The sequence below is a fragment of the Oryza brachyantha genome, chromosome 5, assembly GCF_000231095.2.
Source record: "Oryza brachyantha chromosome 5, ObraRS2, whole genome shotgun sequence".
Taxonomy (NCBI): domain Eukaryota; kingdom Viridiplantae; phylum Streptophyta; class Magnoliopsida; order Poales; family Poaceae; genus Oryza; species Oryza brachyantha.
The window spans coordinates 11,557,709-11,582,006 of NC_023167.2; the positions used below are offsets into that span (position 1 = coordinate 11,557,709).

Here is a 24,298-nt window from a genome sequence, read left to right on the forward strand (position 1 = left end):
AACAATGTGCCACAGAACACTCCAAAGTAGTATACAAATAATCTTTTTAGAAAAAAAAAAGAAACAAACAAGCATGCATGGAACAACGAATGTAGTATGTGTTAACACTTAACGCTGCTAGCTCAACGCAGAATAATAGTATTGCAATGCAAACAGGTGGATGGTTGATGAATGACGATTCACACACCACACAAACTAGGATATATAATAAATCAAATTAGCCTTCATTGCGTTCAGTCGTACTCCCACACAAGAACAGAAACACCAGCAAAACTTTGCTAAGACACCTAAATTAACTAGACTAACTAGAAATTAGAAAGTACATACCATATACTAGAACCGTCATGAAACAAGTGAAAAGGTCATCTTGCATCTTTACACCTATGGTAGACCGTAGACCCCTCCTTAAGGTTAAAAAAGATCAACATATACCTCAAGCGCTGAAGGAAACATGGTGCTGTCCACTTTTCTTTTCCATGTATTTAATCTAAGTTGCTGAAGGAAATCCGGTGTTGTTCTCTTTGCTTTTCTATATATTTTTCTGTGTTCATTTTGCCGAATGACATCTACTTTTTTAGTAATTGGATACTCAGCTGGAAAGAACTGGTGCTGAATAATACGCTCACTGGTGTTAGCTGTAGAATACCCATGTTAGTCAGCGATATAAATGGGAGTGCAAAATATGTCATAAAGATAACAACTTTAGGCCTACGCACACCTCAAACGATGGACCAGAATTTCTTCCGGCAAATCAATACTTTCTCTGGCTTGCTTTCCTCATTTTCCACCATATGTGCGGTGACATCCCAAAGGAACTTTGGAGCAAGATCATTGATTCTTGACAGGATGGTGTTTTCATCTTTAATAATGATAAAACCCTGTATATTCAGAATTTTGTCAGATCACAGGATCCTCTCTATAAACTATATTTGTGTCATTACCACATTATAAGGGATCACTTATCAAATTGAAGAACACAAAAAAATATCTTACAAAGTATAATGCCAGAATTGTGAAACTGTTCGCTTATAGGTCATAATGCTACGAATGGCAAATCATTCAGTTAAGGATATGCTAAAATTGAATTTTATCGCATGTTATCTTCTTTCTCCAGATAAACTATTTATCCTGCAGTGACCACCAATCTGATTGTCAGTAATTAGCTTGTGAAATAATGGGACACTTCAATCCTTTCGAGGATTACTAAAAATGAATTGGGAAAATATTTATTAACTAGACAAAACGATAAAACATCTTACTACCATGTACAATCATTAGGTTTGCACTGAAGTCAAGTTCTTCCGTGCATATTCTGAAAAGGCATTTCTACTCTATTTTATGATACATCAATAATCATACCCCAAAACACTTGATGACTAAAGCTAGCAATTGCTGTGGAACATAGAATGCTCATGAGCATAATAAATCTTATGTTCTTGCACAAACAATGAGAAAAAAACGTTCTTCTGACCATAATAATATCTATGTTTGACTATGTAAGTGAATATAAGGCATGGTTACCTCAGGGCGAATGATACGGTCCATTTCTAGCATGATATCTTCCAATGAACAGTATCCCTTCTGACTTTGGTAATGAGAAAAGAGGTCGAAAGCATGCAGCAAATCATATGTCCTAGGATATGTTGAAAATGGCTCGCACCTGCAGCATAAATGGATAAGTTTCATCACAAATAATGAAAAGAAAGTTTATTTTCCACAAAACATATACTAACCAGTCATGGTAAGAACCAATTAAGCCACGATCATAGATAACAGGTAATGTGTTGCTCATTGTATGAGGTACTATATTCATAATCCAGACAGGATCATTGCTTAGTGCCACAGCAAATCCACCATAATTAGCATTCATGTCCATGACATTTCGGATGCCAGCCTTCTCAATACCAAGAAATGACCAATACATGCTAACCTGGTCCCTCCAGAACTTGTTATTCTTTGCGAACTTCTCTGGAGTAACTCCTATCAGGCATGTTTCAGAAAAACAGGTTACATTTATGTAATATGCAACTCAAGGCAAAAGTCGGATGTCTTATTTGAGTCACTAAATAGTGATCATAAAAAGTTGAATTGATGACAATTATAAGCTTATATATAATCGTTAAGAGAACTTCAACAATGATGAATGCAAGACAGATTGGTGTGCTTAATTAGCAGCACTTCATAATTCCAAATTGTGACGGATAAAGAAACTATTAATTGATACTCTTGATTGATCCTTAAGAATAATTGGGAAATAATTAGGTACGAGATGAAAAGGTATTAGGTTTTCTGTCACCCAACTTTGGCTGAAATAGCTTCAAGGATGTCAAAATTTCCAAGGAAACAAAAGTCCAAAACAACACCTATATCATCAGCCTTAGCCTGGAAGGAGCAATCTATGTCACATAGGCTAAATAAATTTTGCATGAAATGACTGTTTAGATATTTTTAAATGGATCTTATCTGTTTCCTTTGTAAACAACAGAAAATGAGCTGACCTATCATCTCCAAACTCCTGGAATAAAATGACAGGCGGTCCGGTCTGGGAGGGAGTTTCTGCATATTTGACTGGTCCTTGTTCAATCTCACACAGTTCATTAATGGAATTTTCCATGAAGGTGAAGAATTATCATAGGATTCACAAATATTCAGTAGTTTCATGTCAGCACTTTTCTGGCGGCAGGATTGATCTTCAGGTTTGATCCATATGGCGGTCTGAACATGTTTAGCAATAAGCTTCCAGCACATTGCTGTTGTTACATTCATCAACTTCTCCCAGATAACAGGAAAGTCCTTATCTTTTCTATAAGCTGGCGGAGCAGAGTATACAAAATATCCATTGGGCCGCAAAAGACGATCAACCTCTTTCAGCAATATTCCATCTGAAAATAAGTCATACGTCAAAATATGAACTATGTATTCAGATTAAAATTTTGAAACAAAGGATCATCAAATTTTTGGAAGAACACCAATGTAGAAAAACATGGATTTTGAGAGTAACTCGTTATGATAAACCATGAATAGCACCAGCATAGAAACTATGAGTGTTTCCACATACATGTTGCCCAATCAAAATCTCATGAAGTCATAATAACTCAAATGTGCTCCATAGCTTGGTATGTACGACCTCTGTCCTTTTACATAAGGGATTGTGGTGTTCAAAATTTGTCCAGCAATGTAAGGGATTTTACACTACTTGTCCCATCAATCACATGCCAATCAAATTTCTCTCCATTTCACCCCTAACCATCCTCCACTCATTATATTGATGAGGGGCACTATAGTCTTTTCCTATCTATCCTTCACTTTTCCAAACAACCTAGAATCCCTTATATAAAAGGACAGAGCGAGTAACAGTGTTTAAAGATTTAAACCTTACCATTTTCATGCCAGTCAACACGACATCGGGAGCAATGAACCATTTCAAATGAATTTTCAGGATAAGGTAATTGCTTAGTGGCCAACACGGAGATCATTGCACCAATCCCACGTTCTAGAGCAAACTGGATTTGATTCTCATGTCCATCTTTTGGAGCAAATGACATAGTATGAATGTCTAAGGGAAGAAGGTAAGCAGAAAAGCTGGCAACACCACATCCAACATCCAAAACCTGGACCACTCCCGCCGAGCGGAGATCACCAGTGCTATTTGTTGTCATATTCCCTAGCCTGCATCAATCACGTATAAAACTACCCTGTCAAATTATATTTAAAAGATAAAAAATGAGCATCAGCATTAAATTAATATAACTTCAGATACGATGGTTGCACAAGACAGGATCAAACTTTATAATGCTCAGCACCCACTGCTAATCATCATATCCAGCAAATATGATCTACAGGTGCTCACGACAAAACAAGCATTTCATTGAAATCTACAACCACTACTGAAGATGGAAAAGAAAAAATGTCCTATTTCTATAGTTTCAATTCTGAGTTAGAGCAGCAACTTAGGACTCAGGAATACCTCTCTATGTACTCTGAAGCACCATGCTTGAAGTGAGTACCACCTCCAGGAAACCACCAAAGCTTGCCCTTCTCGTGCACCCAGTTCTGTCCTCCTTTTACCTCAGCAAGGCGTGAATGGTTGACATTACTACGCCAAACATAGTCCCGACTTGTTGGCCATCTTATAGGTATCTTGTAGTCATTTGGTGGAGGCACCAAACAGAACAAGCGTTTCTCTTGTGGTGGGCAAATACTTTCAAGATCCTCGTGCCTAGATCTATCCAGATTCTTTAATTGGCTTATATAGGATGCATCATGGCAGGGAACATACTCATTGTATTCCAAAGGACAAACAGCAACTCCATAATCTGGAACTGAGATTGGTTTTGTTCGATAAGAAAGAGAGACTCTGTTCGTAAACTTTGGATCACCTCCATCTGAAAAATAAACAGATTTAATCATTTGGCTTGGAAATACTACACAATAATACAGATCAAAATAGCTAACTCTGGAGTCTAGGGTATGCCCACGAAATGTATATTCTACCATCAACTTAAACTGCACTACAGAGAAAAGGATATTTAACAAATTCAGATCTTAACCTACAGAAATGTATGAACATCTAAAACATATAATTGCACGAATTACGAGCTGAGAAATACTAACAAATGGGGCTGCAGCTCTGCACACTCTTTTCACTTCCTATATTAGCAGCACAAAAACCCCTGATTAAATGTACCCATCTGTTCCAGTTTCCTTTTCAAGCAAATCAGTGTTTTTTGTCATAATTATAGTATTCTAGTGTTTAACTCATATAAATCTGTATCATCCGTTCACAAACAAATCGCGCTGTCCCACTTGCTAAACAAGTCGACTTTTCTACTGTAATTCCGCATTTGTTAGATCAGAAACCTAAAACCGGCCACAATAGTTGCGCAACCTACCAGAAAAACGCAAACCGCCGACGCCATGGGCAGCACCTATTCCCAAGAACCGAATTGAGAAAAATGCGAGCCAGAAGTGGATCGGTAGAGTAAAGGTTACCTTGGGTTCTGGAGGAATCGGGCGATCGGGAGCCGGGTGGGGGCAGCACGAGCGCGGGGGAGGCGGGGGAGCGGAAGACGGTGCCGGCGTAGAAGGCGGCGGCGACGAGGGCGACGCCCAGCAGCAGCAGCTGCACCGACCGCGGCTCCGGCGCCGACGTCGGCGACCACCACCGCGCCATCCCCGCGGCCTCTCTCTCCACCGAGTCACTGACACTCTCGTCCCCGGCGTTAAGACGATCTACTGGTGCTTTTTCTTTTTCCTTTTTTGTTTTTTTTAAGAGGAGAGGTGATCTCTTGCTTGGAGTTGGAGCCTTGGATTTATTTTGTTTTATTGGTCTAGGGATGGCAATTGGATCCATGGGTCCAGGGCCCCAACGGGTTTTGTACCCAATGGATGTGGATATGGGTGAAGATTTGTACCCATGGATTCGTGTGAATAGGTACCCGTGAAGCTATGGGTTAGGTACGAGTATTAGATTTAACCCGCGGGTGCCCATTGGACCCCAAAAATCTAGCGACACCTTGAAATATTCGATATGAAACATGCTTATTGTTCATCTTTATAAGCCAGGAACATGAGAAAATTGTTGATGCATGATTAGCCGTTTGTGTCGAAATGATTGGATGATTGAATGTTAGAATTCGTCGAGCTTAGTATTACTTGCTTATTATAGTACCTTTTTGATTTTTTTGTTGCTATATTAATCAATCAACTGTGTTTATTTGCTTATTCCCTGCATTTAAATATTGAAAAACCTTAATATACTCGTGGAGATGTCTCGATTAAGATTTTTTTTTGTTTCATATGGTTTCACCCGTGGATACCCATTGGGTTTCGGTACCCGGCGGGTATGGGTACGGGTTTAGTAAGATTGACGGGTATGGGTTTACCTTATAGTCACGGGTTTTGTGACGGGTTGGTTTTTACAAGACCCGTCCCAAACTCGACCTATTGCCATCCCTATATTGGTTCATGCATTTAGGCCCTATTTTGTTCAAAAAAAATTTCTCCAAAACATCGTATCGAATCTTTGGACATAACAAAGCATTAAACATAGATGAAAATAAAAACTAATTATACAGTTACGAGGGAAATCGTGAGACGAATCTTTTGAGCCTAATTAGTGTATGATTAGCTATAAGTGCTATAGTAACCAACATGTGCTAATAACGGATTAATTAGGCTCAAAAGATTCGTCTCGCGGTTTTCATGCGAGCTGTGAAATTCATTTTTTTCATTCGTGTCCAAAAAATCATTCCGACATCGAGTCAAACGTACGAAGTGACCCTTTTACCAAAAATTTTTGACAGCTAAACAAGACCTTACTAGTATACTAGTTAAAAGTACTTGTTGAATTTAAGCAATGTGTAGTATTAATGCTATGGAATAGGGCACTCATGTAAGTCCCTCTTTAACCCAACTCTATGTTTTAAATATATTACCTAAAAATTAATATTTGCCCCTTTTTACATAGTTGGTTTAATCTACCTCACCACAATTCGTGTCACTTAGGGCATGTTCAAAGGTAGAGCTCGTTGTGGGCTCCATCTCAAGCCACGTCAGCATCCAGAGTCTATTTTATAATGATACGTACAAAGGGGTAGAGTCAGGTGTGGTTTCTTTATTAATGCAATAAAATATTTTTTATTAAGCTAGTTTCTTTTTTATACATTCTCATGCAAGAAAGTTTCCTTTAATAAATGCTTACAGTCGACTCTAAGCCGTTGTCATGCATGGTAACAACTTTTCTCTCTCCTTCCCTCTCTTTCCTCCACATCACCAAATTTGCTTATGTGACGATTGAGAGAGTTAGCTAATAGGCACCTTTGTACGTGCCTTTATCTATAAGAAAAGCAAAAGATGGAAGTCAGGAGACATTAGATCTAGATCTAACCATCCCACTCATTAGGCAATGTTTGGGAGGATGGTTGGGAATTTTTTCATGAGTATGAAAAACGAAGCAGCAAATTAGTGCATCATTAGTTAATTATTAGCTATAAATGTTTAAAATTGGATTAATATGATTTTTAAAAGAAACTTAAAAAACATCATTTAGCAGCTCAAGAAACGTGGGCGCAAAAAACATGAGAGCAAAAGTTGGAAAAGGGGAGAAAAGAACACATTCTTAGCTTATATTGCTGCTCACATATGATGATAGGTGGAGCTAGTAAAAAAATTCTAGTGTTAATATGCTGTTGTTATGAACTACTTATTAGCATATTTGGTTGAATAGAACATTTAGATATAAATTGCTGACTATTCCACTCAATAATGTACCTTGGAATAATCCTGATGAGCACGTGACCATGCCCGATTTAGTTCAAAAATGATCCTAATCCCCTTACCCCCAAGACCAACACAGGGATTGAGCTCACTGGAAACCATGAGGATTGGCCACTGGGGAAGTAGCGATACGGTCGCAAGAAGCTACGGTGTTATATTTGCATATTTTGAGCTTGCTTGTTTAGTCAACTATTGATTGTATAAGGTATAGTTTCTATATTTATGTCATCTTTTAATTAAATTTGCACTCGTGTGTGTGATTTACAATGTTTAAAATTTGGAAAGGTGATTTCGACTTCTGAAGTAGGACTACCCAACCAAAACTTTTGAGCTGCGCTACCAACTCAGATGATGCTTATAAAAAAAACTATCTCATAGTGAAACCCCTTGCTGAAGTTGTATGAAGTGGGTATGCTGAAACTGATGACAACCCTTGGTGCAAGAGATGCGACTAGATGTTTGTTTGTAGTTTAGTAGTTCCTAATACTTTCTAGAGTTTTTTTAGTCTCATTATTTTGCTTTTAAAAAGCATAAGTGAACCCTTTATTAATTGGGAAATGCTATGGGACGAGGTCCGTTCTGACAGACCCCCTCCCGACCCATGTCGCCACCTCTCCCCTCTTCCTCCCAACCTCCCCGCCGGCGCCCCTGCGCCCGCGCCGCCACCCCTTCCCTCTTCCTCCCGACCTCCCAGCCGGCTACAACCTCGACGACGGAGACAGTGGGTGGCGGCGGCTCGATGGCGAGCGACGGGGCGGCCGGATCCGGCCTTTGGCTGCGTAGACGGCGACGGGCCAACGACAGCGGCGCGGCGAGCTCAGCGGGAACGGTGGGGCGATAGGCAGCTAGATCCAAGGCGGTCGGATCTAGAGCGGTTGGACAAGCTCGGTGACGGTGACGGCGACGGCAACAACGACAATGGCGACAACGACGAGGATTTGCTACCGGTGATATGATACTGTTCATGATACCACTAGTACCGGATACGATACTGTTCAAGTATCAAACATGGTATATGTGAGGTATTATGTTACTTGAAGGGTACCCATGCCTCATGTTACTTGGTAAGTACCATGTTATTTAGACAAGGTAAAATGTCCTATTGTCTCAATGGTATACCGTATTATTGTTGTCTCCTTATTAATTATTAAACAATAATTTAGGGCTAAAACTTTTATATATGCATACTTAGCGATCTAGAAGTAAATGTTAGAAAATAAACTCTAGTGTGAAAAATCTTAAAATCAATTCTAAATTTAAATTTAAAAATTTAAAGTTTAACTTATAGGCATAAGTATAAACTAAAAAGCGAGGGACTTACCGTGCTGACGCCCTAGGATGATTTGCTCACATGTTGTTTCTGTTTGGTACCTGTATAAAAAAAACTGATGCCCCAGCGTCTCTGCGTTTCCTTTTAGAAAAAGAAAAAGAAGAATTACGCGCCATTGCGCACTTTCCGTACATTCTCATGTTAACTACTGTATCTCTTTGCCACTCTCTCATGTTGGTTCTGTGTTATCCTCAACCTTGGTCTTGAATAGCTCCACCGTTAAACCTACCACCAATCAGCTCTTACCACATTTTCTGCTATTTGCCTCCTAAGCAATCAAGGTGCATTCGCTTCACACCATCATATTGCCATTACCATAGCTTTTTCTGTAGTTGTTAGATTGCCGTTTCCTGAGCGCCTCTCGAGTTGTTAGGATCCAATAAATCCATATTAACATTTGAACATCTCATCACATTGTAAATTTTCATGTCCACTATAACTATGGTCTGGATAGAGATAACAAATCATCCCTAATGAATCATGGATGGAGAGAAATGACGCACAAATCTTGAAGAGGTGCAACAAAGTAGGAAAAGAATCACTCACCAGAGTGTTTTCTAATTGCATATTCGAGACAACTGCCAAAACAAAATATTAAATCATGTCTTACATGGGAATCTTTCAATCTCGAATTGAAATTATACGTTCTCACAGGAGTTCTCTCAGCAATCCCACTATACGTACTATACGTACGACCCAATTATACGTCAGCGTACGACTAGAACACTACAATCATTAATTAGGCAAATGAGTCAAGTGAGTGATACTGCAGCTGTTGATTAATTGGGTCATACGGTAAGTCAGATGGTTGAGTTGTCCATAACAATTTCCTTCTCAGAGTCTGGAAAATTCTTGCATGCCCCATTTATTCCAGGAAATTGAATTGTTTCATGTAAATTCCATGTAAAATACTTACATTAAATCCATATAAAATCTCTCCATTCTGGTAAGGTTAGCACCACAGAATATTGATCATACATACAGCTGGCAGGTGATCAACGTGTTATGCATACAAAATTCGCACCTGTTGTCTGTTTGTCGTGAAGATGGCAGATGGAAGCAACAGGACTATGGTCAACCATATCACAATTGGGAACATAATAAGCGCTACAAGAAAGACACTCTGCACTTTGAACATCTTTATTTCCAAGAACAAATGCAAATGCTATTTCATTTGTATAAACTACTCCGACGCTCAACCCACCTCTCAGGTAACCAATGCCTACATGATGATGATACACACATATGTGATGAGATAGGGTTCAACTGAACACAAGTTAGCCCTTGGACTGAGACAATGCAGATCCAATCTGAAGCATGAGAGGGTACACCGGGCTGAATTCCTTATCCCCACGTGACCTGACCTTCATCTCGTAGTCATCCAAGGTTGCCTTCACCCCCTTCCAGATCTGATCCTCGCCCTGGGAATCAAGCCAGAGAGAATACTGCAGCGGAGTGAGTTTGTTACGCTGCAAAGGAGACTGTAACTCATCAGGTCCTCGAGAGTATAGGTGGTGGAGGATCACACTGGGGGGAAGGTCCTGAAGGAGCGGAGACTTCTCAAGCTGAGATGTCTCCAGGAATAGGACAGGCCGGAATGCACGCAGCGCTCTGTATGGTGCACCCAGCTGCTCCACTGGAAACAAATTCTGACCAACGGCTAGCTCCAGCTCAGCCATGTCCCTTGCCATTCTCAGTTTTCCTGCTTCAGAGAGTGGCCTAATAAGTGAAGCATGCCTTATGAACAATATGAGGACCTTTGAGGCCATACTTCTAACCATTATGGTACATATCGTCTCTGAACGGGAGGATGATGAAGGCAGAAGCTTTGATAAGAACTCGCTGCGGAAGTGGACAGCACTCTTCTGCAGTTCCTCCATGTAATCTGAAGCATTGTTATCCATTGCTGCATCCATTCCATGCGTTCCAAAGTCCTGCTCGTGCATTTTCAGAATGCATGATCCAAGACGATCAAACATTTCTTTGAATAGAGGGCTCACTGAATCACAAGCAACTGTATAAATGGCCTCAAGGGATTGGGCAAGTTTTTCAGAGGTAACATTTGGAAGTGTTGACACGATGCTTGAGATACGTGTGTGAACCTCCTGGAGGTGGAGACATAGAGCAAAGTTTTTTAGTTGAGCTGGAGTCACTGAGCCAGTAACTTGACGTGCTTCACTGCCAGTAGAGATCTGCATTGAAGCAGAAAATACGTCAGCGCATAGAAGATGCATACAAAAGCCAAGGCAATGCCTGCAACCAACTTACGGTCATTTTGCAGTTGTGCACTGTACAACAAGTGTATATTTGTGTTGGTGTGCACATGAAAAATACAGCAAAGCAACAATATAATTAGATGGCACATCTAACCCTTCTATGCTGTAGATTATAGGATGGCTAGAACCAACAAATGCTGTCCATGCTTCATGATCTGCTTGAGACGTCAGTTGCATTTTCTCATGCAGCAGTGCAGTATAGGACAGCATTTTTCTGACGATGTTAAATTCTATGCTGTACTCTCTTTACTTCAGTTTGATTGCAGTAATTTAGGCAGAAGTTGAGAACACACATTTTAGTTCACCAAACCAACATGACATCACTATTTTCTTGAAAATGACCAGCAATTTCCCACAAGTATGTGCTCTTACACAGTTTATCTCAATGAAAATCTCAAATCTTATAACTAGAGGAGCTCCTAAGAACAGAAGAACACAGGCACCTCCAAAGGCACTGATCAAGTGAGCATAGAGGGCATCAAGCAGTGCACATTTAAATACAGGTTCTGGCCTGTGAGGTGATTGATTAGCTCCAGAAACTCAATAGAAAAAATAGCATCATCTTGTGCACAATAAGGAGCTAACAGATAGAATTACAACCATTTGCTAGGAAAAAAATATTACTTTTTTTCCAGAAAAATCAACAAAATAATCAGTGAAACAAGTCGTGAAAGAGTTAACAAAATATTACCATATACAAGTTAGAAATCAAGATCATCAGAACTTAGCAGTAGACTTAGCTTGCCATAAGAATCACATATGCTAATATTTACATGAGAGACTGAGAAAGCAGACAATATCCGTAGGAAAAACTACAAATAAATAACTTCATTATAAAGTAGTAGGTGAATACCTGATATTCAGCTCTCTGTGCTAAGAGAAGCAAAACTTTTCCAATTTCTTGTAGAACACGAGCAAGCAAATGTCCATGAGTTCTCACAACTTCAACTTCCTCTTGGATGCGAGAAATTAGCCTTGATATTTGGTCCTTTGAAGGTATACCACGGGTTGACATAGGAAATATGCTATTGACATAATCAGAGAGGCGACTATGACAAAGAGCCAGAAAGGCTGTCTCGAATATCTCAATGGCTGCAGTCATTTGGTTTTTTCCTTCGATAGTAAGAGCTGGAAGGGTACCTTTTACATCAGTGTCTCTTAATATCCTCTCAAGAAGGTTCTCAATCATTGAAAACAATCTTGGGTATCCAAGAGTAAAAATTTCCTTCACAAAGCTTGATGCTGTAAAGGCAGATTTCAGTTGACTTGCAAAGGCCTTAACTATTGCATCCCATACTCTCTCTGTTAACAGAGGCTCACCCTCCTGCAAATTCTCTTTGTCAGTGAGGCAGATAGAGCACCTGATATTGATTATACAGGAGAAAGAAAAAGGGATTGAAACAATGGTGGACATGCCAATGCTAGATTTCTAGAATAAGGTGAGCAAGATCAATAACAATTGACACAGAAAAAATATCAGAACGAGGAAAAAACACACAGGAAAAATATCAGAATGAGGGAAAAGCTAGCACGTGATTGTACAGACCATGGAACATCCTCACATAAATTTCATATGCACAGAGGCTATAGGAGGTAGAAAGGACTATATGTGTTTACTAGTGTAGAAACTTAGTGTATATTGCAACACTGAGCATCATGAATATATACTTCATAATACTTTCCAACTGGCATCTTAAAAATAGTTCATCTTTACAGTTTTTACACTAGAACTGGTATATATTATACCCAATTCAAGGCATGCACTTGATTATCTCTGTTGCCAGCTACTTGACAATGATAAAATCAGGTTGACACATTACATTCTGATATATCATGCAATCTTGCTAAATAACTTAAGTGTAAACAATATAGGATCAATAACTATACTTGTCGAATTAGGTCTAATTTGTTCGCTGGAAAATAATTACACATATCGATGTGAATCATTCGGCATAAAGTTAAATCTCTCTGGTTGCCAATATATCTCTTGACTCACAAATGAACATCATATTGTCAACAAAACCTTCATGTAGTGTATGCTCAATGTTCACTAACTTTTAACACATCTTAAATTCCAAATTCATTTCGATTAATTTCCAGCAATAGGACTAGTCCATTGATCAGGTCTCACCTGCCAAACCTCCTCGAGGAACAGCATTTGTGTGAATGGGACGCGTTTCTTGGTGAGCACAGTCTGCAGCTGCCATGCGGCCGTGACCGACCGGTGCAGCTCCTCCATGCACTGCCTCATCCTATCCCATAGTGCCTCTGCTGCCTTCTTACTACCACCAATCTGTGGCGTGCCACTCCTCTGCACCCCTCCAGGGCCACTACCACCTCCAGCAGCCATTGATATTGCCTTCATGTCCAGTGCCACGACCACACTCTTCGCACCCGCCGCCTTGTACTTCGTCACGAGCCCTTCCACTGCTGGCTTCAGTTCACCGAGATTATAGTACACCTGCAGTCCACACCAGACGTCGTTCTGGTTGGACTCAGTGACACCACGATCGATCACGGCACTGGCCTCTGATCGGAGCTTAGAGGCAGCGGCATCAACCTTCCGCATCTCCTCATCGACGGCATTGATGCCGGCGAGGTTCTTCTCCTCATAGAGGAGGCGGATCTCGCGGTGGAGCTCGGCCTGGCGCGCGAGGTCGGGAGCCGGCGAGGAGGTGAGGAGGCGGGAGGAGAGGCGGACGAGGCGGTGGGAGTGGAGCAGGAGGTCGGCGGTGGAGAGGAGGCTGGAGAGGGAGGCGGAGGAGTGCGCGAGGTGGGAGCGCGGCGCGGAGAGGTGGGACGAGAGGAGCGAGAGGTGGGAGGAGAGGAGGTGGAGGTGGGACGGGAGGCTGGAGAGCGAGGCGGAGGCGGAGCGGAGGGAGAGGAGGTGGGAGAGCAGGAGCGGGTGGCGGCGGAGCACTTCGGCGCGGAGGTGGCGGCGGAGGAGGCGGATGGCCTCCTGGAGCTGCTCGGCGCGCGAGGCGGTGAGGCCCGAGGAGAGCGCGGCGGAGGAGAAGTCGGAGGGGGAGAAGGACGGGGAGAGGAAGGCGGAGAGCACCGGGTCGGAGGCGAAGGCGTCGAGCGGGGAGGCGGGGTCGGGCGAGGGCGAGGCGGAAGTAGGGGACGGCGGCGACGGGAGGGACGCCGCGGCGATGAGATCCTTGGAGGTCGGCGAGAGGAGGAGCCGCGGCGTGGCTGGCGCGGCCATGGCGCGCGGCGGCCGCCGGCGACGGCGGTGGGGGTGGATGGATCTGGGAAGCGGCGGTGTTGGGAGAGATCTGAGGATCCACTCGGAGTCTCGGAGTCGCTGGTTCTTTTGGTCGTTTCGATTCGGCACGAATGGGCCATTTTTTACGGTGGTTCAATCCTTCGGCCCATACAAAATAAATGGGCTGGATCTGATGGGTCAGAAAGTTCGTTTGACTTTACGGAGATGGGCCATATACGGCCCATTTGGTCCAATCCGACGGCCTGGTCGGCTGGAGAAGCGGCTGCGAGCGGCCTTTGCGGGAGCTCGTGTCGGCTCAGTCGTCTCTACTCTCCACTCCGCCGCGGCGGTGGCAGCCGGAAATACAGTGCCCGCCGCCGCGGCCGGTAGCCATGTTCTCTCCTATCAGTCTGTATGCTTTATGAAATAAAGCTCCTTGGAGCGGAGGGAAGCCGGGACCTCAGCGGACGGCAGAAAGCACGGACCGTAGCCCTAGCTCCACCTACAATTGTAAGGGCATGCATGAGGAGCCCTAGCATTTTACATGAGATAAGGGTGCAAGCATACAATGCAAGTCACACGTATATTTTTTTACATTTCAGCCCACTTCATTTTTTTTTAAATCACATGCAATACAATCCCCTCTCTCTCCCTGACACCTCTTCTCTTCCCATTTCTCCCGACGCCTCTCCCAAGATGCTCAGCGATGGTGGCGTGACACCAGCGGCGACAGAGCAACCCGACGACGGCGGATCGGCGACGAAGCAAGCCAACGTCGGTGGATCGAGGTCAGGCACAGTAGAGCGAGCTCGCTGGCAACGGCGGCGTGACCCCAGCGACGGCGGATCTACGACGAAGTGAGCCGGCGTCGGCGGATCGAGGTCGGGCGCAGTGGAGCGAGCTCGCTGGCAACGGCGGCGGCGGATCTACGTCGGGCGGGCGGCGGACGCCAGATCTGCGCGGTGGCGCGTCGGGGACACCGGATCCGAGTGGCGGCGCGTCGCAGATCCGGGCGGAGCTCACCGGCAACGGGTTGCGAACGGTGGCGGCGTCCGGCCTCGGTGTCGACATCTGCATCGACGGGGCAGGGGCGGCGTCGGCGTCTCTTTTCTTTGGTTTCTCTCTCCTCTCTCTGACACAGACACCATCTCTTGGCGAGGGGACACGTATCTCGGCTGGGGCACAGTCCACACCGACCTGGCAGACCAGCTCCTACGTGGCGAGAGGAGCACTGTGCGTGCCCTAAGCTTTTCTTCACGTCTCTGCCCCGGCTAGCACAGTAGCAGGTTATCTTTACTATCTAGAGGAGTTTTGTTTATTGATGTTGTACATTCTTGTGTTGAAATTCAAACTTCTGATACACTGAAATTGAGCTTTCCAGTATAACCAGTCCAATTCCCTGAAATATCACACCTAGAGACTGTATGCCTGTGATGCCTGTATCCTGCTCAAGCAGCTCCATAGTTCAGCTCGTCCGATTTTCACACGATCTTAAGGATTGATTGTTGCAGTAGACCACTAGAGGCATACAAGTAGTAATTTTGTTCTGAAGATGTCTCGAATTTAAGAGTTGGTGAATTTTTACCTGGGGTGAATATGTTGGGATTATTAATTGCATAACATGACACAGTTCATACTCAATTATGTTGTTGCAACACATTTTTGGGCCATATTTTTTTTCAAAGCCAACTTAGAGGCTTATAAATATAATTCTTTGTATAAATTTGATCAAAGTGTCATTTGATTTTATTTTCAGTAAGATTGAAACTGGACCAATATGATAATTTAATTTTGGACTTGATGTTTAATTTAGGAGATTATTGTTAGCTATCCTTTATACCAATGTTGAAATTATGAATTATTGAAGATTTTTCCGGCATATCATGGGCACTTTTCTAGTTACTTAAAATTTTTGAATCAATCCCGCAATGGTTTTTTTTTTTACATTATTCTAGGATGAATCATGCATGCCAACGACAGTTGCAACAACCATGTTGTTGTGACACTTTGTAGTGTTTTTCTGCCTGAATATATCTATAAAAGTTACTTCTTAGGCCTATAAAAGTTACTTCCTAAGCCTTGAAAACTTACTTTCTAAGCCTTGAAAACTATGCATCTTCTTACCCCCAAAAATATGTTTTTAATCTTTCAATATATAGTTATATAGTTATCCTTTGTCTTTTTAGATATACTCCCTCTATTTCATATGTAAGATTTTTTAGTCTTAGCTAGCTACATTCATATAATGATCATTGTATATAATTTGTATATATACCTAGACGCATTAACATCCATGTAGTGATAGGTAATACTTAAAAATCTACATTGTAAAACAGAGGAGTATATAACAACTACTAATAACATACAAGTTACTTTTATTTTGTATTTAGTTAATTCTACAATTTGTTAAATTACTTTCAAACCTTATGAAATTTAATTTATATAATATTGGACTTGTTTTGTTGTATATTTGAGCACAGTTTCATGGTTTAGCTGGATATTTAAAATGATACAGGTTTAAAAGGATATAGGTTGTCAAAGATTATATACCAAGAAAATAGACTAGCTATAATAATTTTGGTTGGTTGGTGTTGTTCACATCTTAGGTTGTGATACTTTGGAACAGGAGGGAGTAATAGATTGTACCCACGGTTGGATCGTAGTCTAATGGACCAAGGAGCACTTAAAAAATTCAACAAGTTGAACGTACTCAAAAGATAGTGAATTTCTAGTTTTTTTGAAACAAAAATGGAAAGCCAATCGTTTGTTTTTCTGGAAGAGTTTTTATCATCCTTGAAATGATATGTTAATATATAGTACCTCAGTTTCATATTATAAGACTTTCTAGCCTTGCCTGAATATATATAATTTATATATATGCCTAGATTCATTAGCATTCATATGAATCTAGACTAGCCTAGAAAACCTTATATTGTGAAACGAAGGAAATAGTATATAAACTCGGTATTTTCAGTTACTAATATATCGAGATATAAAAATTTTACACTAATTTTTTTAATATCTTAATGTACATTATTAAGAAACATAAATTTCCATTTCATGAAAGTTAAGTAGCAGCCTTCCATTTTTAGGGAATTTGATTTCTTCCTTTCATATAAAGATGGGGCACTATCCAACTGCTGCTAGATGGATAGCGCTCTCCACCTAGCCATGTATAGGAATACATGAATCTCATCTTTTCACTTCCGTTATACTTATAAATTAAAATTTAATTTTTTTTATATTGAATTTAGAGTTGATTTAGAGTTTTTTTTCTCAGCCTTGGTTTTTAAACCGCTAACAATATGTATATAAAAGTTTTATTCATAAATTTTTTCTCACCTATAAATATGTCGTTCGGCTATTTCCACCGAATATATGCGATAACACAAGAAACGAAACGCAAGAAAAGAACTAAGAACTTAAGTAAGGGAGGATGCTAATCCAAAGACAGAGCCAAAGAATCCCTGGATGGAATAACACAATGCTTGCCCAGTTGGCACACCCCAATGCCAAGAAAGAAAGCAGAAGAAACAAGACACGCTAAGCACAACCAAATTAAGGGGGTGTTCGTTTCTAGCGGCTAAACTTTAGCCCCCAGTTATATCGGATGTTTAATACTTATTATAAATAGTAAACGTAGTCTATAAATAAAACCTATGCATAATCTTGAACTAATTTGCGAGATGAATCTAATGATCCTAATTAATCTATGATTAGCCTATGTGTTGCTACAGTAAACATTTGCTAATTATGGATTAATTAGTCTCAAAAAATTCGTCTCACGGATTAGCTCTCATTTATAAAATTAGTTTTTGATTAATATATATTTAATACTTCAAATTAATATCCAAACGTCCGATTTAATATGGGCTATCTAAACAACCCCTAAAGCATTACACCGTGATAATACCACCACTTGCCTTAAAAGAAAGTGAAAAGAAAGAAAGAAAAAGACAAATCGACCCAACTCAAAGCTTCCGCTTCCCAGGTAACCGGGCTCCGGCCATACACCGGGCAGCCGGCCGGCCGGCCGGCGCAGCAATGGCGGAGGTGTCGTCCGGAGCCGTGAGCTCGCTGCTGGGCCTCCTCCAGAAGGAGCTGCAGCTGCTGGGCCGCGTGGGGAGCGACGTGGAGTTCATCAGGGAGGAGATGGAGAGCATGAACAGCTTCCTCGAGCACCTGTCCGCGACGGCGCACCTCGCCGGCGGGCACGACAAGCAGGTTCGCACGTGGATGAAGCAGGTCCGCGACCTCGCCCACGACTGCAGCAACTGCGTCGACAACTACCTGCGGAGCGGCGACCTGGCCTTCCACCTCGCCAGGGGCGGCCTCCGCCCCTACGCCTGGTGGGCCTACTGGCTGGTGAAGAAGGCGGTCGACCAGCACAGGGCGGCCCTCCGGCTGCGCGAGCTCAGGGACCGTGTCAGCGACGTCGGCAAGCGGCGGCTGAGGTACGGCGTCGAGATCCCCGGAAAGGCGGCCGGGGGCGGGGCCTCGGGCTCCTCCACGGCGGCGCAAACCCTGCCATCGTCTCAAGGCCGTGGCGCACCGCCTGCGGTCGTCGCAGACGAAGACGACGACGACGACAACACTCAGTATCAGGTGGCGGCTGCCGTGGCCGGCAGCGCTCCTGATCCCCGTCGAACCGCTCTGGAGCCTCGCACCCTGGAGGACTTTTGCGCCGAGAAGGTCGCCACCTGGGTCAGCAAGGAGGCCGAACAAACGCAGCAGCAGCACTCGATACCGTCCATCGCCATTGTTGCACCGGACGACGCAGACGCCTCCGCCTCCGCCGCGCAAGCGGCGTTCGACTGGGCGGCCACCCATTTCGACAGGAGCGTCTCCATCGACCTCCAGGCGCTGCACTACTCATGGGAACTCCCGCTGCTACCGCGGGACATCCTCTGCAACATCTTGCTCGAATATCAATGCAGCCATCAGGGCAGCACCACCGCCACAGATGAAGCCAAGGATGGCGACCGCATTCGACAGAAAGCGCTTGAAGACAGACTGAGCATCAGCGACGAAATATGGGAGAAGGCTGACGTAGTGGATGTCTCCGACAAGATCGAGCAGGTCATGGCCAAGATCGAAGAGGTCGCCGGTGCAACGGCTCAGCTCCTCGACAGCAAGAAGCAGCGATCAGAGAGATCCCCCGCTGCTGCAGCTGCAGGAGGTGGCATCTCGTTGGATGATCCCCTGGGCGTGCTCTACCAGGCGATGTGCCTCATCGCGTACGACAAGATGAACCCCCACATGCTGGAGATACCATCGGACGAGATCATGCAAGAGACGGCCATGCTGCTCGAGAAACACATGAAATCTGTCAGGCCTGAGCCCCCGATCCAGCTTGCTTCTGCTCAGTACCAGCACGTCCTGCAGAAGGTGTTCAGCCAGCAGCCCACACAGCAGCAGTCTGATGAAGCCAACAACAGTGCTGCTGCTACCACATTGGGTGAGGATCGCATCAGACAAATCCTCAAGAACCACGAGACTACACTAGACAACCACAAGGCTACACTGGGCATCATCCGGGAGCTGCTGCTTCGCCGGCCGCAGCTTCCGGAAGGCAACGGCGACTCGATCGATGAACAAGCCGGAGCTGGCCATGTCCTGCTGCTGGATTCTGACCCTGGTCAGAATAGTTCTACCGATGTTGATGCCACGAGACAGGAGGATCAGAATCCCAAGGATCAGATCAGGGAGAAATTTGCCGCTGCTACAGTCGAAGAAACCAAGGAGAAGGTCATGGAGATGGCGTGGGAGATTCGTGGCGCGCTGCGGATCAAAGGGATAGTGGACAAGATCGACGTGATCCTGGAGAGCAAAAGGACGCTGTTCATCCTCATTGATGATGGCAAGTACATGTCCGAGTGGGAGGAGATCAGACATGCGTTGAGCCTGTTGGCTTGTTGCGCCAATGGCAGTGCGGTGATAGTGGTCACGAAGAACAGCGACAAGGCCAGAGAGTTTTGTTCTAAACCATCGGAGCCCATAAACTACTCCCTTGTTGGTCTCTACCATGACATTCTGCTCAAGGTTACAAGCCGAAGGAGGAGCAATGAAGGCGGCGGCGACAACAACTCCCAGATCTTCCGTGAAATACTGGACAAGTGTGATCCAGACGAGTTCTGCATGAGGATGTTCGCTCATGCGTTGTACGTGAATCCCAACAGGAGCAGCGAAGAGCTGCGCAGGCTGTGCGCATCCCTGCAGCAGGTTCCCAAGAACAACTCATTGGCCACTCATGCTGCCAATGCCAAGACGATCTTCAAGTTCTCCTACAGAGATCTGCCAAGGGAGCACAAGACATGCTTGCTGTACCTGGCCATCTTCCCTCGAGGTCACAGCATCAGGCGGTCGACCTTGGTCGAGCGATGGGCTATAGAGGAAGTGATCACGAGGGAGGATTGGCCCACCGTTGTGCGCCACGCGAAACGATGCCTCGAAGCTCTCGTCGACCGGCTGCTTGTCTTGCCCGTGGAGCTCAGCAGCACAGGAAAGGCCAAGAGCTGCATGGTAGATGGTTTAGTCCATGAATTCATCAGCAAGATCGCCGGCAAAGAGCACATCCTGGACGCTCGCCTGTCACAGCTCCGGGCTCGGCACTTCTCCACCTTCAGTGGTCTTCGACTCCGTGCCTCTGATAGCATCGACTCGGTTCTGCAGAAGCTCACTAAATATTTACCCAAGCTGCGGCTGCTCAAGCTGCTGGATCTGCAAGGCTGCCGTTGCTTGAGAAAGAGCCACCTGAGGGACATCTGCAGCGTGATATTGCGCCTCAAGTATCTAAGCCTGAGGGGAACATATGCTGATGATCTGCCTCGTGAAATCAACAACCTCACCGAGCTAGAGGTATTGGATATCCGTCAAACCAAAGTGCCTGAGAGTGCGACAAGAAGTATAATTCTCGAAAAGCTGAGGCGCCTACTTGCTGGTGGCCAAATTGATCCAAGCACAAGTCGTGAGGTTGATATGCCATTATGCTCAGCTGTCCAAATCCCACGCAAAATCAGCAAGATGGAAAACATGGAAGTACTGTCCAACGTGATGGCATACTCAAAGGATGGAGCTGAGTTGAAAGTGATTAGAAAGCTAGGGCAGCTGAGGAAGCTTGGTGTGGTTCTCAATAACAACAGAGAGCACCTTAGAAATCTGCTCTGGGCTATCAGTGACCTGAAAGAATGCCTGCATTCTCTTTCGGTCAGCATACTTCCATCTGCAGATGAGGGTACGACTCCTCCCGACGAACATCTGCTGGACCATGACTTCCACGAGCAGTTGACACAACCCCCCAAGGTTCTTGAGAGCTTAAGCATTGACGGATTCACAGATATCGTGGAACTGCTCACACTGTTTGCTCAAGGCAGTGATGAACTTACCAAGGTAACTCTACGTCGCACCTTGTTGACAAAAGGAAATCTGATCCACATCGCCTTGCTTCCCAAATTAAGCTGCGTCAGGCTCCGATATGATGCATACAAGGAGACCAATCTCACATTTGGGAAGAAAGAATTCTCACATCTCAAGAATCTTGTTGTTGAGTTGGTCCATCGGACTGACATGATCGAGTTTGAAAAGGGAGCCACTCCAGAGCTTGAGAAGATCGTGCTATTCCGCACCGAAATAAAGAAGCTCCGTGGGGTCGGTGCCCTTCCAAATCTGAAGGAGCTCGAGTTGAAGGAAAATAGGCTTCTTGTTGTAGAGCCTGAATATGGACCAATTTCTTCTGACCCAGCTAAGCTTGATCAAGATGGAACAGCTTCTGCTGAGACAGCTATACCTAAAGATGGAACAACTTCTAGGGAGCCAACTAACGAGATCACGAAGCTTACCTTCAAGAAGGAAGAATTCCAGCATCTCAAGTGCTTTCTTATCGAGGGTCCCATCATGCAGATTGTCATCCAATTTGATGGCGGATCAGCTCCTGAGCTCGAGAAGATTGTCTTCTACAACACCAACATAGAGTCTCTCGTTGGAGTAAGCAACCTTGTAAAACTGAGGGAGATTGACTTGAAGGGTAATAGGACCATTCTTTCATTATTTGACTCTGCCAATCATATCGCCAAGGTAACTCTTGCTCATACCCACCTTAAGCAAGCTGATCTGCAAAATCTTGCGAAGAAACCAAAATTGTGCTGGTTAGTTCTCTTGGACAATTCTTACGATGACAGCCAGCTTACCTTCAACAAAGATGAGTTCCCTTTCCCCAAGCTCAAGTACCTTATTGTCAACTGCACAAGCATATCCAGCATCAACTTCGCCAAGGAATCTGCCTGTAAGCTTGAGAGGATGATCTGGTCCTTCACCGAGCTGGAATCTCTCTCCGGCATTGACAACCTTCCGGAGTTGAAGGAGATCGAGTTGAACGGTGAAAGTGTCCCTGATCAGGTGAGAAGCGACACTAATGCACACGACGTGAAACTTATAAACCACAAGCCACAGCAGCGTCAGGACAGAGCACAAGAAGAAGAAGGGGCGCCACAAGCAAAGAAAAAGGCTTCAATCTTCTCCAACTTTCCAAAGCATGGGTTGTGCCATCTGATTCCATGAACTGTTTAGCACAGAAGCTATATATATATATAGCTAAGTGTGCTCATGTTGTGTTTGGGTTTAATCTGTTCAGGATGCTCACATCTCTGGATGGATATGAGTGTCCATGTCTTGAGTGAGTGGTGTCTGAGAATAAGGGCACATATGGTTGTGCACATGTTGTTGTCCGTTGAATTGGAGTGTGTGATGTGTGTGGCTTTCCTCTGGACCATAAGGTATATATGGCTCCATGTAAAAGTGTGAGACCTTAATTAATTGTCAATGTAATAGTTGTGTGAAAGTGGATTAATAATACTGTATGTTTTATCGTAAAAGCTATCGTGTGCGTGTGTGTTTTCATCGACGCGCCTATGAGCCGTCCGACCGGTCAGTAAAGGCTGGGGTGCTTAGGTTGTTGTCCGAGAGGCGAGTGAGAGCTTGCGGTGCTATCCGAGAGATCCAAGCAAATAGGGCCCGCATGTCATCCAATACTAGGGTGTGCTGCTTGAAATCAGGGACCACGTGAGAGATATGGAGAGCGACTTCTCCCCTCAAATCTGGACACTGGAGATGTTTTTTTCGAAAACGTAAGTGAATTGTGTATCATTACATTAAGGGAAAGAAAATAAAGAAACATACAAAATAGGAGAACCAAAGTTTTCCTAAACACCCAACTCAACCGCCCCGGTTTGCTTGTCTAAGAAGTTTCTGTAGGGCAGATGTTCCCGCTAAACACCAAAGGTTTTTCTCGTTATCGACCACCTATAGGACCATCGGCCCATTAGGATTGGTGGCATTGAAAACGCAGTCATTGCAATGATTCTAAATTTTCCAGGCTACTAGCTAGGATAACCAATGATTTAAGCCCTTGTTCACTTCCTTTGGCCGATCTCTAGCGGCTTTACACCACCATCTCAGAAAACGATTGTCTGAGGGTTGAGGCGCTGCTGGACACTGGAGATGTGTTCCTGCCAAAGAAAGAACATTTTTTTTTGTTTTGTGCTATACAATTTGGATGGATTGATTCATGTGAACATGTTTTGTAGGAGTAGTTGTTAATTTTTGTTTCTGGAATCATATAACCTGAATCCATCAACCAGACAGAAAGGTTGTTGGATGTCGCCGAATCAGTAGTTTTTCGGAAGGCAATTTGTCAAATATCTTGAATCATGTAATATGTGAAATAACAATTAATGTTGCTCTTGAATGGGCAGCAGTTTATGGATCTCTAGTTGGAAAAGAGCATTGCTTCACTGATTATTCTTTATTGTACAATATACCTCAATGACAAGTTTCAGATTTGTGTTTACTAGTATAAACAAGTAATTATTTAAGAGCCGCACAAAATCAAATAAATTTTAAACCTAACTTTACGTGCTACTGAAAAGTAACTTTTATATGTTCTAAAAGTAACTTTTCTGTATAATTTTATAATGGTTTCAAGCACTAAGCATTTGTGATGAATTATACCTAACCTTCAAACTGAACGATTTGAGTTTTAAGACCTTAAGTTTGTGCATGTTATTGTACCTTCTTTGGATATGTGTTTGCTAGTACAAAAATGCACGTTTAAAATATACAAAATGAGCAAAGTTTTACAAATTTCAAAAGTTACTTGCGTACTACTAGTACTGTGAAGTAACTTTTATATAGTTCAAAAGTAATTATTGT

At 43.6% G+C, this 24,298-nt stretch overlaps 3 protein-coding genes across 3 annotated transcripts; 1 reads left to right on the forward strand and 2 right to left on the reverse strand.

Moving 5' to 3' along the window:
• Nucleotides 1–208: 208 nt before the first annotated feature.
• On the reverse strand, nucleotides 209–5,329 carry LOC102710123 (probable methyltransferase PMT7). Its single transcript, XM_006654273.3, has 8 exons — nucleotides 4,993–5,329; nucleotides 3,968–4,385; nucleotides 3,380–3,669; nucleotides 2,499–2,882; nucleotides 1,734–1,980; nucleotides 1,522–1,660; nucleotides 719–878; nucleotides 209–635 (listed from the first exon to the last, which is right to left on the reverse strand). The coding sequence occupies exons 1-7, from the start codon at nucleotides 5,171–5,173 to the stop codon at nucleotides 720–722; spliced, it is 1,818 nt and encodes a 605-aa protein (XP_006654336.3). The 5' UTR covers nucleotides 5,174–5,329; the 3' UTR covers nucleotides 209–635; nucleotide 719.
• Nucleotides 5,330–9,675: 4,346 nt separating this feature from the next.
• LOC102721278 (conserved oligomeric Golgi complex subunit 5) lies at nucleotides 9,676–14,182 on the reverse strand. The gene is made up of 3 exons (XM_006655199.2): nucleotides 13,016–14,182; nucleotides 11,738–12,208; nucleotides 9,676–10,800 (listed from the first exon to the last, which is right to left on the reverse strand). The coding sequence occupies exons 1-3, from the start codon at nucleotides 14,090–14,092 to the stop codon at nucleotides 9,886–9,888; spliced, it is 2,463 nt and encodes an 820-aa protein (XP_006655262.2). The 5' UTR covers nucleotides 14,093–14,182; the 3' UTR covers nucleotides 9,676–9,885.
• A 3,824-nt stretch (nucleotides 14,183–18,006) lies between these two features.
• LOC102710404 lies at nucleotides 18,007–22,949 on the forward strand. Its single transcript, XM_040524700.1, has one exon. The coding sequence runs from the start codon at nucleotides 18,137–18,139 to the stop codon at nucleotides 22,646–22,648; it is 4,512 nt and encodes a 1,503-aa protein (XP_040380634.1). The 5' UTR covers nucleotides 18,007–18,136; the 3' UTR covers nucleotides 22,649–22,949.
• The last annotated feature ends 1,349 nt before the right edge of the window (nucleotides 22,950–24,298 follow it).